This window comes from Macaca fascicularis, chromosome 20, assembly GCF_037993035.2.
Source record: "Macaca fascicularis isolate 582-1 chromosome 20, T2T-MFA8v1.1".
NCBI classification, from domain to species: domain Eukaryota; kingdom Metazoa; phylum Chordata; class Mammalia; order Primates; family Cercopithecidae; genus Macaca; species Macaca fascicularis.
In genome coordinates this window covers 22091440-22106537 of record NC_088394.1, presented here as the reverse complement: position 1 = coordinate 22106537, position 15098 = coordinate 22091440, and the positions used below count along the sequence as shown (strand labels likewise).

The 15098-nt window shown below is 42.5% G+C and overlaps 1 protein-coding gene across 2 annotated transcripts in view; it reads left to right on the top strand.

Annotated features, from left to right (window-relative positions):
* The window catches only part of USP31 (ubiquitin specific peptidase 31), a 100486-nt gene extending 86199 nt beyond the window's left edge, over positions 1 to 14287 (top strand). Inside the window, exons 14-16 of one of the 2 annotated variants that reach the window (XR_012429368.1) lie at positions 2136 to 2294; positions 3817 to 3969; positions 6089 to 7735. Coding sequence is in view for 1 of the 2 variants with exons in the window: in XM_005591456.4 (XP_005591513.2) it covers positions 2136 to 2294; positions 3817 to 3969; positions 6089 to 7665 (1889 nt within the window). In the remaining variant the exon portion in view is untranslated. Of the gene's footprint in view, positions 1 to 2135; positions 2295 to 3816; positions 3970 to 6088 lie in introns of both variants that reach the window. The other variant, XM_005591456.4, reaches the window with a different exon arrangement.
* Positions 14288 to 15098: the final 811 nt, after the last annotated feature.

Genomic DNA, 15098 nt, shown 5'->3' with positions numbered 1-15098 from the left:
GGGACTACAGGTGTGTGCCACCATGCTGGCCTAATTTTTAAATTTTTTTTTGTAGAGTCATGGCCTACTGTGTTGTCCAGGCTGGTCTTGAACTCCAGATCTCAAGCAGTCCTCTGCCTCAGCCTCCCAAAGTGTTGGGATTATAGGCATGAGCCACCATGCCCAGCCTGGAATGTTTATTTTGATGTAATCTTTATTTTGCACTGGTTCTAGCTATAATTGATGGTATAATGATATAAACGATTGTATAAGGATTCTAGAACAGTGCCTCTCACACCATCTGTGATGAAGAACTTGGTCTTTTTCTACTTTAAAATTTCCAATCTTTTATGAACCTAGTGCATTTGTAAAAATACAATAAAATCATCACAGCAGTATCAGATTGCTACAAAAGTTTTTAAATGCTTTTCTCCTTTTTGGTGCTTCTCTCATGTGGGCTTGTGTCAGTCCCTGAGCCATAATTCTAGTAGCACTGGCCTAGAAAATACTTAAGAAAATAGTTCTAGGAAGAAAAGCAAGTAGAATTATTTTGTAATTAATGAGTTTGCTGTGCTGCCTCAGTTTCCACACTGTTACTGAGAAGAGACCATCCTGAAGAGGAGCAGACTGAAAGGAGTGCAAGCCTGTTCTGTGTCCTCTTCCTGGTCATGTCCCTCACAGCTCTGCTCCCACTCACCACTCCAGAAGAGCAGCTGCTCCCCTGTTGGGTCATGTGTGCATCAAGCCTGACCAGACACCATTGGCCAAACAATTGCTGTTTTGTTAGAGCTCCATTTGCTGCTTACATTTTAATTTCTCTCCCTTCTGGTTCCGGCAAGTTCTCAGCTGCAAATAACTTCCCTCCCTCCATTCATAGATTCTTACTCATGCTCTCCTTTTGGGGGACTTGTTTGGTGTAGCCCTTTCTCACCTGAGTCCCTTTTATCTCTTAAGGCTCCATATTTGTGGAAATGGTTATGGCCCATTGAGGGAGTCACTCTTGGTACCTCTCAGGACCTTATCTGGCACATCCCTGGGGCCATCCTGAGTCTGTTCCAGCATTCAGCTAAATATTGTAGCACTCATTTCTTCTCACCCCAAATAAATGCATATTTTTAGAAAATGTGATCATAATTTACTTTTCTGGATCAAGCTTATATTGATATATTGATATATCAATATAAGCTTGATCCAACCCTTTGATATATCCTTGCAGGATGAGTGGCTTTGTGAACTCAATTTTAAGTTTTTGTCTGTTCTTGCTGCTACTTGAATGTTCTTTATTTCCAGCTCAGGCTTAGAATTTGGACTGGAAAGAAGTCCTCCTGCATTCATGAGCACGTGTGTTCTTAGTCTGCCAAGGAACTTCGATGGAGCATGGTTTGTGCTCCTCCCTGAGGGAAGCAGGGCAGGGTAGGGCTTTAAGTGCAAGCCAAGGACTTGATAAACCTGAAATGAGCTGGGCTCCTGCCTTTCACCAGCTGCACGACCTTGGGCAAGCAGGTTAATCTTTTTCAACCTCTGGAAATTGGGAGTAATAAGAGAACAAATCTTAGGATTAAATAAGATGCTTGGCACATAATAAGTGTTAAATATTATCTGCTGTCATATCATTATATTGTTATTTCTATTCATATTATTTTCTATTTGTAACAGACCTAAAATGTTGCAACACACTGAACTCAGGGTTTCTTCACCCTAGCATCGTTAACATTTTGACCAGACAATTTTGTGTTGCGGGGGGCTGTCCTGTGCATTATGGAATGTTTAGCAGCATTCATGGCCTCTACCCACTAGATGCCAGTAGCACCTCTCCCTTGAGTTGTGACAATCAAAAATGTCTCCATTCATTGCCAAATCCCACTCCCCCCACCACACACACAGGTCCCTGGTTCAGACTCATTGGTTTAGATAAGTGTGTGTTTTCTAAGATGAACTACAACTGCATCTACTTGGAATAGTTTGGAATTTCTCAAGACAGTTTGCTCGAGTGTGATATAGAATTTAGAATTTTTTTTAGCCTCTTTCTGTGTTGCTACATGCAGCCTTAAAACGTTATTGAGTTAATTAGATGAGCCAAAGAGATGGTGTCTGTGGGTCGAATGAAGTGGCTGGTGCAGCCTCCCCTGGTGCTGATGGCGGGCTCTCTTTGGCAGCATACTGTAAGAACTCTGTGGACGGCCTCTGGTACTGCTTCGACGACAGTGATGTGCAGCAGCTATCAGAAGATGAGGTCTGCACGCAGACAGCATACATCCTCTTCTACCAGAGGCGGACAGCCATCCCGTCATGGTCAGCCAACAGCTCAGTGGCAGGTGAGGTCCACTCTTGTTCTTGGGCAGTTTTTTTCAGAGCAAAAGATTGTAATGAATGGTCTAGAGGACCTCTCTGGAGGGTCTCATGACTCTGTTAGTTTGATCAGATGAATCCTTACATTTCCATTTAATCTGGAAACTAAAATGATTGCAGTCAAGGAAGTTGGGGAGGAATGTAACAGCAGCTGTGGCCCAGCGGAGTTCACAAGGGGCAGTGGGTTGGACCTGGTGCAAAGAAAGTTCATGATGTGTACTTTTGGATAAATGCATGGATGAGCTGAAAAGCAGCGTGGCATACTACCCTCTCTGTCCTGGGGTTATCTGGAGCCTGTCCCATCGGGGCCACATAGCAGTCATCTGTAATACAGGTGTAATAATAATGCCTACCTCATGGTAGCATCCAGTTAGGCAAATGTGTGTTAAAACATTTTGTAAAGGGTAAAGGACCATTACAAATAGTCCACTTTTCCAGTGAGAAGATTGGCCTATTCTGTTAGGAGAAGGATTGATGGCTGTGATAATATTAGATAGTTTGGGGTTAGCTGGATGACATCCAGCCTGTTGTGTTTAATAAACACAGGGACCAGTACCCACACACAATATGAATGTAGCCACACATAATCCAAGCAAGTGGGACACACGTTCCTGAATGCAGAGTTTGACTTCAAGAGAGCATGACAGAGGATTGGAATGTGGTAATGTGCAGTCAGGTTAGGGGCTATGAATCCTTGCTTCTCTTGAAGGTTGCAGGGGGTGAGTTCAAAGCATCGAAAACAAGGCATCTCCCAAGCAGAGTGACCCACTGCTGGGGGCCAAGCCCACCCAGTGTACAGCCACTCACTCACTTAACAGAGCGGTAACTCCAGTGCTCTTTCACCAGTCTCAGATGTGCTCAGAAATGACACCTTCTTGAGGTCTACTTGAGACAGTCATGCTGCTTCATGTACTCCATTTCAAGAGCAATTTCTCTTGCCCTAATAAATATTTAAGGGCATCCCTGGAACAGACAGCGCAGATTGACATATAGCTATGTGTGTGGATATTATTAATATTATGAAATGGTTACAAATTTCCATAAAACAATGAGGCTGAGAGAAAAAGAGTACACTGCCGCTTACTCTCTTTTCTTTGTGTAAAAAATATTACTGCAATTGCTTAGAACAGTGCCTGGCATGTGGATGCTTAATAAATATTTGTAGAGTGAATGTATGAATGCTTGTCTCTTCCATTTTCTTGCCAATTCTTAAGACTCAGACTTACATTATAAAGTATTCATCCCTATCCTTGCGTTTTATTACTACAAATTTCATGTGTCCGGAAGTCTGCCTTCCATCTTTTCTTCTTAACTGGGGATATTCAGGCAGGCACGACATGACACAGGATCTGGGAATTGATGCTGACCTCGGGGTGAGGACATCAGCACCCACCCAGCTCAGCTTGTAGCACCTTCATGAGGGTGTGTGTGGCTCAGGCTGGCCGAGGGACCCCAACCTGACCTCCATGCCTGTTTTCTTCTCTGCAGGCTCCACGAGTTCTTCCCTGTGCGAACACTGGGTGAGCCGGCTCCCGGGCAGCAAGCCAGCCAGCGTGACCTCTGCAGCTTCCTCCAGACGCACCTCCTTGGCCTCGCTCTCTGAGTCCGTGGAGATGACTGGAGAAAGGAGTGAAGATGATGGTGGGTGTGGGTTTTGGTGACAGATTTCCAGAATGGTAACTCATAGACACAGCAGAGTCCCTCGTGTTTTTCCTAGGAGCTAAGTCCCAAGGAGGTGGTAGGAGAACGCAAAGGAAGCTACAGGGAGTAGAGCTGTGTAGCTGTGGGTTATGATCCTAAGAAGCATTTTGTATTAACACAGTCATTTGCTTTTCCTGTGTCCCAGTACTTTCTCCTTCCACTTCATTATTTTCCACTTTCAAGATCTCTTGTGGAGGCTGGAGCTTTATATACCAATGTATACTCTTTTTTTTTTCAAAGTGTTTTAAAAAGCAGAATAGCGGGAAGAGGCTCAGAGACGTTTTGCTTTGCCCAGGCCACCTGGTGGGGAGTCGGCTCCAGGCTTGGCACAGAGGCCCCTTGCTGTCTTGGCCCCAGGAGTGCCTCACCTTTCCACCATGCTGCTCCCCGGGGAGGAAGCTGTGGAATGTTCTTTTTAGTACAGAAGCATCTAAAACAAAAGCTGTTGTTGCCTTTGCATAGAGATAGTAAAAAGTCTGATAAAAATTGAACTTTTTTTTTTTTCTTTTTAAACTTTCACTTTCTGCTTGAGTAATGGCAGGGTAGACCTTAATTCCGACAGGGACGCAGGTGGTGTGGGAAGGACTGGGCAGCCACAGTACCGGGAACTGGAAGGAGGAGTGAGTGCAGCTTCTATAATGAGCACGGTGACTCAATCTGCCAACAAGTCTCAGTCTGCAGCCAGCATTTCGATCACTGTAATCTGCTTCTAGTGGTGATGGATAATTCTGAGAAAATGAAATTGAGTTAAAATTGCAGGAGTCTGGAGGAAGAATGCCAGGCGAAGAGAGCTGCACCATAGCTCTAGCTCTGGCTTGTTGCCTCTTCCTCTTTATTTGTAAAATAAAAATACTGGACGGCAATTCCTAAACTCCTTCCGGCTCCTCACATACCATGGAAAACGGACTAGTGAACCTTTGCTTGTTTAGGCAGAGGTTATTTTCATTACTGCCTTTAAACTTAGAATTCACTGTCATTTTAACAATAAGCCTCAATAAGGTTTGCCTCGATCTATTTTTAAGCAGTGCAGTTGGTGAAATCAATATCCTTTTAAGCATCATCATTGTGTAATGGTGCTGGGTGGTGCCCACAGAATAGAGCCTATTTCTTAGGCTCTATAAAGACAGAATTTTGTAAATATCACAACTGTAGTATCATTGTATATAAAATTTAATTTAGAATATTTTCTTAGGAAGTTTTGAGCCACACCAAATAGGAATATGTGGTTCTGATTATGAATATTTTTTTGGAAGTTTTAAGTCACTGGAAATAGGAGTATATGATATCCAAGTCTTTTTAGTTCTTTCCGTTGATACACATCTGTAGTCAACAGTTACAGGCCAGCTTACATGTGGAATTGAGTGGTGCCGGCGGTGGATTGGGGGGTCAAGGGGTTCTGGGTTCTGGTATTAGCACTTCCTTTAATGAGTTGTGTAATCTTGGTCAAGGACTTCATTTCTGTGAGCCCCAGGTCACCTTCAGGAAGGTCATGAAGTTGGGTCAGTAGCTCACAGCATGTATGGAGTGCCAGGTGCTCTGTTGGGCACAGGACTTCTAAGATTGTATTTAATTCTCACAGTTGCCCTGTGAGTTAGACCAGAGGTCAGTAAACTCTAGCCCCACAGGCGAAATACAGCCTACTGCCTTTCTTTGTAAAGATTTTTGGAACACAGTCTGACACATTTGCTTTTGTGTCACCTGTCGCTACTTTCATGTGGCAGTGGCGGAGTTAAATGTTTGGCCTGTAAAGCCTAACATCTGCTGTCTAGGCCTTCACAGGAAAAGGTATGGCAAGCCCTGATGTAGGGCAAGGAGGCGAATAGAAGTTTGCTGTGTTAGAATGATCCTGAGTTAGAATGTCCCTATTTTATACATAAGGAAACTGGGCTCAGAGAAGTCAAAGCCACACTGGGACTCCCTGATCCCAGATGGGCTGGCTCTGAAGGTCATGCTCCTTTCATCCCATGAGGCTTACCTTCATTTCACCTTCAGTGTCTTACAGTGTTGCTAGAACATCTTCATTGGCTTAGCTTAATAGTATTCTCTTTGCTGTGTTCAGGAGGCTTTTCAACTCGACCATTTGTGAGAAGTGTCCAGCGTCAGAGTTTGTCATCTAGATCTTCTGTCACCAGCCCCTTGGCCGTCAATGAAAATTGCATGAGACCTTCATGGTCCCTGTCTGCTAAGCTGCAGATGCGCTCCAATTCTCCATCCCGATTTTCAGGGGACTCGCCAATTCACAGCTCTGCCTCCACCTTGGAGAAGATTGGGGAGGCAGCAGATGACAAGGTCTCCATCTCTTGCTTTGGTAGCTTGCGGAACCTTTCTAACAGTTACCAGGAACCAAGCGACAGTCATAGTCGCCGTGAGCACAAGGCTGTGGGCCGGGCCCCTCTGGCTGTCATGGAAGGTGTGTTCAAAGACGAATCGGACACCCGCAGATTGAACTCCAGTGTCATAGATACACAGAGCAAACATTCAGCACAAGGGGACCGCCTGCCCCCGGTCTCTGATCCATTTGATAATAATAATCAGATTGCCTATGTGGATCAGAGCGACTCTGTAGACAACTCTCCAGTCAAAGAGGTGAAACCCCCCAGCCACCCAGGCTCACTCACGAAGAAACCAGAGAGCACAACCAAGAAATCCCCCAGTTCCAAAGGCACTTCTGAGCCAGAGAAAAGCTTGCGGAAGGGGAGACCGGCCTTGGCAAGCCAGGAGTCATCCCTTTCAAGTACATCCCCTTCTTCTCCTCTTCCTGTAAAAGTCTCTCTAAAACCCTCCCGCTCCCGCAGCAAAGCAGATTCTTCTTCCAGGGGCAGTGGACGGCATTCATCCCCTGCCCCTGCCCCTGCCCAACCCAGAAAGGAGTCATCCCCGAAATCTCAGGACTCCGTGTCGTCTCCTTCGCCACAGAAGCAGAAGTCAGCCTCGGCCCTCACCTACACTGCTTCCTCCACGTCTGCCAAAAAGGCCTCGGGCCCTGCCACAAGGAGCCCCTTCCCACCTGGGAAGAGCAGGACTTCAGACCGGAGCTTGAGTAGAGAGGGCTCCAGACAAAGCTTGGGTTCCGACAGAGCCAGCGCCACCTCTGCCTCCAAACCCAACTCCCCTCGGGTGAGCCAGGCCCGAGCAGGGGAGGGCAGGGGGGCCGGGAAGCACGTGCGGAGCTCCTCCATGGCCAGCCTGCGCTCCCCCAGTGCAAGCATCAAGTCTGGTTTGAAGAGGGACAGCAAGTCTGAGGACAAGGGGCTGTCCTTCTTCAAGTCAGCCTTGAGACAGAAGGAAACACGGCGCTCGACAGATCTTGGCAAGACAGCCTTGCTCTCTAAAAAGGCTGGTGGGAGCTCTGTTAAGTCCGTCTGTAAGAACACCGGGGACGACAAGGGGGAGAAAGGCCACCAGCCTCCAGCTTCCCAGCAGCCAAACGCAAATGCAACGGGAAAAGAGCAGCTTGTCTCCAAGGACCCTGCTTCTGCCAAACATTCCCTGCTGTCCGCTCGCAAATCCAAGTCTTCCCAACTGGACTCTGGAGTTCCCTCGTCTCCTGGTAGCAGGCAGTCTGCAGAGAAATCCTCAAAAAAGTTATCTTCTAGCATGCAAACCTCTGCACGGCCTTCTCAAAAACCTCAGTGATATTTCTGCAATCAAAGTGTTTTATCTGTAAAGATGTTTATTTATTTAGAACCTCTCCCCTCCCACCAAAGTCCCGTGTGCTTTTGTTTTGTATTTTTTTGAGTCACATGCCCGACTCTATGTGTGTGTGTGAGTGTATGTGTGTGTGTGTGTGTGTGTGTGTGTGTGTAATTCAATTGCGAATTGTTCAAAGCGTCGCCTTATTCTGCCATTGAACCAAATAACAGCCATAGGCAAAACATTGACACCAAGCTAACTGGAATAATTGTAGATGATACCCAGGACGGTCCCTTTAGCAATTGTACATATTTCTTTCTAGAGAACTCTAATGACTTTCTTTGGATATGAGGGCTTTGAAACCTGGGAACCAGTAAAGCTACCATTAGTGCGTGGAAGGAGGAAGGAGCTGACTTGTGTTTCTTCTGAGCAGGACTTGTCCTTGCTGTGGATTGTGGGTGGCACCAGGAGCTCTAAAAACTGTGACTCTAACAACGAAACAAATCGAGGGAAAAACTGTTGCTTTCTGCACTTTCGCCCCATCTACCAGTCTTTGTAAAGGGCAATATTTTAACACTAATGTTTCTCAGGTATATACTCAGCTAGTCTAGGATGGATGCACACCAGTAAATGGATTAAAGAGGAAGGTGCCATGTGGGTGACTGTGTCATTTCTCCTACTGCCACAGATAGACGTTTTTGAGGTAGAAATGAAGCCTTTCACCACCTTCATATCTGCAGTGACGTGTGCACCAAAACCTGCCTTGGGATAGGTCCTAAGAGGTGGCAGATCACATAGCCAGAAAGCTAGTCACTTGTTTCATTTTTTTTCCTTCTAAAATTACTAGTTAAGGCCGTTGGAATTTTGCACTGTAGTAGAGCAGTTAACACCTTTGACAGATTCCTGGAAAAAACTTCTGGATTCTAAACTGGGTGAAAGACTGGACATCATGTTCCTTGTCAGGTGTTGCTTTTTTCCGTTAGAGGTGGGAAGCTCCACGATGCCCTGTGTCTGCGGGCTCATGTTCCCCCATCTTGTAGCTTGGAGAGGAAAGAAGTTGCCTTCTGCCAAAAGCCAATGGTGGTTTGTTGAAGCGATGTGTGATCAAGTATTACATATGCACTTCGGATCCTGTCTGTCAGTCTCTGTTAGGGCTGCTTTTCAGTAACTCATTTATTATTTCTTCTTTGTTCTTGAGATTTCATCTCATGCCCAGAACTCACAAGCAGGCTTTGGAGTGTGTTCCATCTGGCCGTGTCAGTGCAAATTGCATTTCTTACTAAGAAAAAGGAGAACCTCACAAAAAGCTCACAGAAAAGCAAAATATGTAGTTTTGCGAGCTTTTTCGAGGTCTTCTGGCGATACTTTCCTGCTTAATTTTTAGCTTTTCTTTTTTTTTTTTAAATGTCAAGAGTGTGAGGGTCTTGATTCTCTCTGCATAGCATTTGTCACTTTGCCGCTAAATACAGCATGCTAACTTTATGTGCTTTTAAGTATTAGCGTTTTTCGTCAGACTCTTCAAGTTATTCTTGAACCCTTGGTGCACAGATCCATGTATAACCTCCCTTTTCAGTATTGCTGTGTGTGAAGTAACTACAAGACATATGCATGCATAGCTATGAATTCTGCACTGCCTTCCCCCCCGCCCCCACCCCGCCCCAGGAATATCTCTTGGGTTTGAAAAGTTTTTAGTAGGTTACTTAACTTTATTTTGCTGCTAATTTGAGCATTAGCTGGTAACTTGCAAGTCTGGAGGCCACTTATGTTGAGGGTAGCTGGAATTTTAGACCCTTGGCAGTATTTAAGATTTAGATATTCAGCCTCGTGAAAGTTACCACAGTGCTCCACATGATTCATTGACCGTGAGCCTGTTGTCCATTGCACACAGCCCTGTACTCGCCTCTTCACTCGCTGTCCTCGTTTTACTGTTCAGATTTTGGTGGGTTCTCAAAGCAGCACCACTCTCTTCTGCTCAGTACAACTGCGGCAACTGGCTGCCTTCGATGCTATCATTGCTTTCAGCCCAGCACATCACAGCCCCATCAGTGTTTAGCCACCACTCTCGTTTTTCTGTATCGCTTTTATCACCTGAAAAAGATGCACCAAATATGAGATCATCCATATCAGGAATTGAATGTCTAACTCAAATCTCTTATATTTGTTTAATAGGTAGATTTCATTTGAAGTCTCCTATCTGAATCTCTGAAACAATTATAGTTTGATTAGACAAAGGTTTTTAATAACACTTCTTTTTTGCTGTAGTCAATTAAACATTAATAGAAACTAGTTTAATGTTCACAGTGGTAAATATTTTTATTTATTCTTGAGTTACCTAGGAATGGATTTTCCACAATGTCTAGTGACTTAAAAAAAGGAAAAAAGTTTCTACAAATCCCTTTGGTTTTCCATGGGATCTAGAATAAAATTTCAGTGTCTATAAACTATATGTCTGTGGAGTTTAGTCCTTGTTTCAGGTTTAATAGAAAAAATCAGGAAGTATCATGGCAATGTCTAGACATCTTGAAGCTATTTTATTTCCGTGGTTGATAAACAGTGAAAATTTCATTATCTCCAACTGCTAGGTACAACTTTAGGCCACAGAAAAGGTTATTTGACCCAAAAGTTTGGAGGTGCTCCTTGAGGTGAGAAGTATCTTGTGGGAAAATAGTTACTTGATTCAATTTAGATCATTGGTAGGGTTGGAGACTTGGTGGTTTTTTTGTTTTTGTTTTTGTTTTTAAAATTTTCCCAGTGGTATTTAGCACAATGAACATGTATTTGCTTTGGGGTTAAGAATTATCTGCTAAGGATGATAGGCCTGGGTTTCTGGTTGACAACTAGATGGGCCTGATTAGAGCGGTCATTTCCTAGTAGGCACAAAATAATCACCAGCAGTAACGTTGTATCTGTAATGTTTGTTTGCTTTTTAAAAAAAGTTTTATTCTTGATTTCTTGTAAACATCCATTGCACTGAGGCCATATCATTCCTTAAGACAGCCCTACACCTTGTCTTGGTAATCCCTTAGATAATGTGGAAACTCAAACCATTAGGCTCCAGTTGTCTTAGACCATTTCCCATCCATTTTGTATTTTCTCATCCTGAAAGCAGCTGAACTGAAAGTAAGTAATAATATGCTGGACCAGTGGAAACGGATGTGGGAGTATTTGTGGTGTGCTAAAATATTGTAATTATCTTTGAGGCTGCCTGACACCCTTTTGCAATCTTGTTTTCATCATTCATTCTGCAAACATTTATGGAGGGCCTGCTTTGAGCACAGAGGCAAAACTGAAAGCTTCAGGGATTTGCTGTAGCTGAGGAGCCCTGGGAGCACAGCCCATCAAGCAGGGGATGTGATGGTGTCCTAAATGGAGTGACAGTTCTCCTGGAAAAAGAGATCACGTGGATTCCGGTCAAATCGGCTAAGGCTTGTGGTTCTCTTGAGCAAGTCTGTTCCGTCTGGAAACCAAAAGTGCCCTTCATCTTTGGAGACATTTTACTCTTCCATCCACTTTTTCAGACTGAGCTGTCTCTACTATTTAGGGGTTGAAAATCCATTACACAGTCACTTTACGTTAACATTGGGTCATCTGTGTTTGTATGAGATGGATATGGGATTTGAGGGTAACATTGTCATTCCTCTAAAATAACTATCATGAGAAAAATAGCAACAGTATGTAAAGGGACCAAGAGTGGCAGCCTTTAGGGAAAATGGAGTAGAGAAGAGCTGCGAACAAAGTTCATTTATTTGAAATAAACTTGCTTTATTTCACATAGAGGAGCATCAGACGTTACATTTCATTCGGACAAATTGCTGAACAGCTGAAGTGATTTGTTTCCTATGTAGGTTATTATAATTATTGGATACAAAGTAACTAGTGTTTCTGGGTTGGATTTTTGAAATAGTATGCAAATCATAAGCACAGTTTCAATAAAACACGTATTCTGGAGGTGCGTGGAACTTTGTATTATTTGTAGTTGAGAAAGGCAAACTTTGCTGACAAACCAGTGCCTATCATAAACACAAAAAGTAGTTACTGTGCAGGCTGTCTTTAACTTTCATTTCATAAAAGGTACATTATTGTTAAACTCTACTACATGTTTTGGGGAGAAATCCAGTGCTTTTATTTAAATGAACACTGTCTCACACTGCCTTTTGATCAACTTTCAAAGTATTTTGCAGGCGCATTTTGAGTGTGACCATTTTTTTCCACAAGTAATAAAAACAATTGTGCATGGCCTCCATATAACTCAGAAAGCATGCTGTTACTACCTATGCAAGCAACCAATAAAACATAGACACGAAATGTTAAGTCTTAAAAAAAAAAAGGCAACACTTAGATTATGGAGCTCTATTTTTAAATTTGTGATTTTCAAAATATGGGTTACTCGTCATTGTGTGGAAGAGCATGAATGTGACTTCTTGTTTTGCTCTGCATATATTTCCCTTTACTGTTTTTCTGATCATTGGTGAGATTGTAAAGTGTTTTTTAAGCAGAAGTGGAATTGGATATGTTGAACACACATCGTTGGTGTACATACTGTATTTAGCCTGAAGACTTTCTTAAAGTATTTTGTTCTAAAAATAACCTGCCATTTTCTATAGATTTTAATTTTTTATATCTTCAAGGATTCTATTGTGGTCACAAGGAAAGAATGTGGCTTCTAATAGTGTTAAGAATTTAAAGATGCTTTTGTAGAGACTTAGAGCTATTTTGAAAAGCTTTGGGGCTTCCCAGCCACTGATCACAATTAGACTAAGCCCATGGAATTTCTGGTAGTGTTGTGCAGTGGATTCAGTTCTAGATCCATCTTACATTTATTTAAATCTAGTGTTTCTCAATTTTGGGGAGAAGGGGTGCACAGCAGACTTAAGAGGTATTTTGAATCTCACACATGTATTCTCAAGATTGTTTTAAGCCTCTTCTGAATGACTTGTCTGAGATAGTGAAGACCCACATTGACTAGAATCAACTGGGGAACTATTAAAAATACAGTGCCTGGGTCCCAGTCCCTAGCTTTTGATCTAATTCATGTAGGGGTGGGCTCCAGGAATTAGCATGTATTTTAAAAGCTTCTGGGTTTTTCTAATTTGCAGTCAGATTGAGAACCACTATGATATGTTATCCCTTTCCTGAGAATTATGGCGAGAATCACTGCCATTTGAATTACTCAGGAGTGATTCCGATTCCTCAGTTGCATAGGAGAGGCAAAAAAATAAGAATAAAAAGAATTGAGAGATACTGATACCAAACTCCCATTTGAAATAGGGCCTTTCTGATTCAAGGCCCAGTTTGGGAGCTTGGAGCATGTTGTGAATGGCCTAGCACTCGCCAGTCTGCTGGGAATTGGTGGTCTTAGTTGCCGGAGCAGGCTGTCTCCCAGGGCCTTTTCCCCATGGAGGAATAGGGAAGTCACTCCGAGCTAGAAATTGTCAAAGAAGAAAATAAGAAACAACTTTCCTAGCCTTGGAAAACCTGTCCCTGCTTTTGATAGAATGATTGCCTTTTTGTAGGAATTACAGTAGCAAACCCCAGGCTGCCGCCGAATTTCCTACTTTTGCTCGTTCTCTAGGATAGTTCTTATCCAGAATGTAGTTTCAGGAATTCTTTTTTCAGTTTGAAAATGAATGTGAAACATTTTATTTAGAGTCTTATTTTTTTTTAAACCCTTGTTGCTATTTCTTCATTTATTTTTATTTTTATTTTTATTTTTTTACCATCAATAATACACATCCCAGAATTCGGCACTCTGTGTTAACTGTGGAGGCAAATAAAATTTAGTTTTAATCTGTGGTGAGCTGAATGCACTACAACACCTTCAAAGTAATCTCAGATGGTTTTATTCTGTCGACCCTCATGCTGCCTACAAAACACCACCACAGTTTACCTGGTGGTTTCAACATTTTAAGGAATAAAGATACAAGTAAACATGCAAGTTGGAAACGTTTCTTTAGAAAGGCCACCCAGAATAGCGATATCTGTTGCAATCGTTCAAATGCAATATGAAATTTCCTAGGTGCTATTATAAACGGTGTGGTGTCATACCAAATGCAAAAGCAGTTACAGTATTTCCAAAGCTGAAGTTCTCTTTGTAGGCCTTTCAGATACGTGTTTGTGTTTCATAGAGGTTTGCTCACCAACTGTGCCTCTCACCACTGGTTAAAATTGAATTCAAGCCCCATTGACACAAATCGTTTCTTGATTGAACTCTTCAGTTTTTACACTGGAATTTCTATAGTTGTCTTAAAAGCTGCATGTCATATCACTGTACACAAAGTGCTTTGGTATTATTCATGCACCGTGGATAGTGATTTCTGTGTTGTTTTTTGTTGTACAGTAACACGGAAGGCAGGATGTCTTTCCTAGAGGCTGGAAGAAAAGTGTATCGTACATTTTAAATTTATTTTAGAACAAGTGCATGAGATGTGTCACTGATTTCTGTTATTTATTTGTATGTTTTATTATTCAAAGTGTGTGCACTTTTAAGAAGCAGAATTTATATTTTTATGTTTGAAACATTTTATTTCTGAAACAGCGGTTGATTATATAGTATACAGTTGGAATTAAGAGAAAAGTGGAAAATGTAACAAAATATAATAAATTTATTACATGATGTCCTCTTCAAGCCACATTCCTCCTTTCTCCCCCATGCCAACTGGTATCTTTTTGATGTTGACTAAAAATAATAATTGTACTGCATCAGTCTTTACAAATGCCTTAAAATTTGCAGTGTTTAAGACACAAGTTACAGAAAGATGTATACGTATGTTTTCTATGTAAAAGTTTAAAACAAAAAATCACATCCATGCTTGTATAATTTTCACAATCAAGGATGGTTATTCCCATTTCCTCCATGACGGATCAGAGACAGTTTGTCCTGGGCCATGGAACTGGACAAAAACTCTCCAGTTCAATCCAACAGATTTTCAGCATTTCGCATTATTTTTCCCTCTTTTACCAAACTTATATGATGGGAAGAAATAGCAATATAAAAGGGACCATTCTTCCTGGGCTGTCTCATACCTTGGATGTTTAGTATCTTTGATACAACATTTTTCCAGCTGTCTTTCCCACCCTTCAGGACGAACTCCCTACTGAGGATGTCACATCACCGATGGCCACGTGGGGGCACTAAAGATTACTATTATGCATTTTAAAAGTCCAGCCTGCAGGTTATTAGCCTCTGAGTGTGGAAATGTTTATTCAGTATGAGTTGGGGAGTACGGTGTCAGTGAGCAGAGGTTTCTGTTAAGGGGAGTGCCACCAGCCATCATTTGTTCCCAGAAAGTGTCGAATACAGATCAGGGCAGATCTTGTTTTCCTAAAGCACAACATTATGGTTTAGGGTTGGGGTTGGGGGGGTTGATGTTCCTGACAAGTGTGAACCACATGCCGTGCTAGGTACAGCACTTCTAAAGCTCTCTAATTTGAAATGG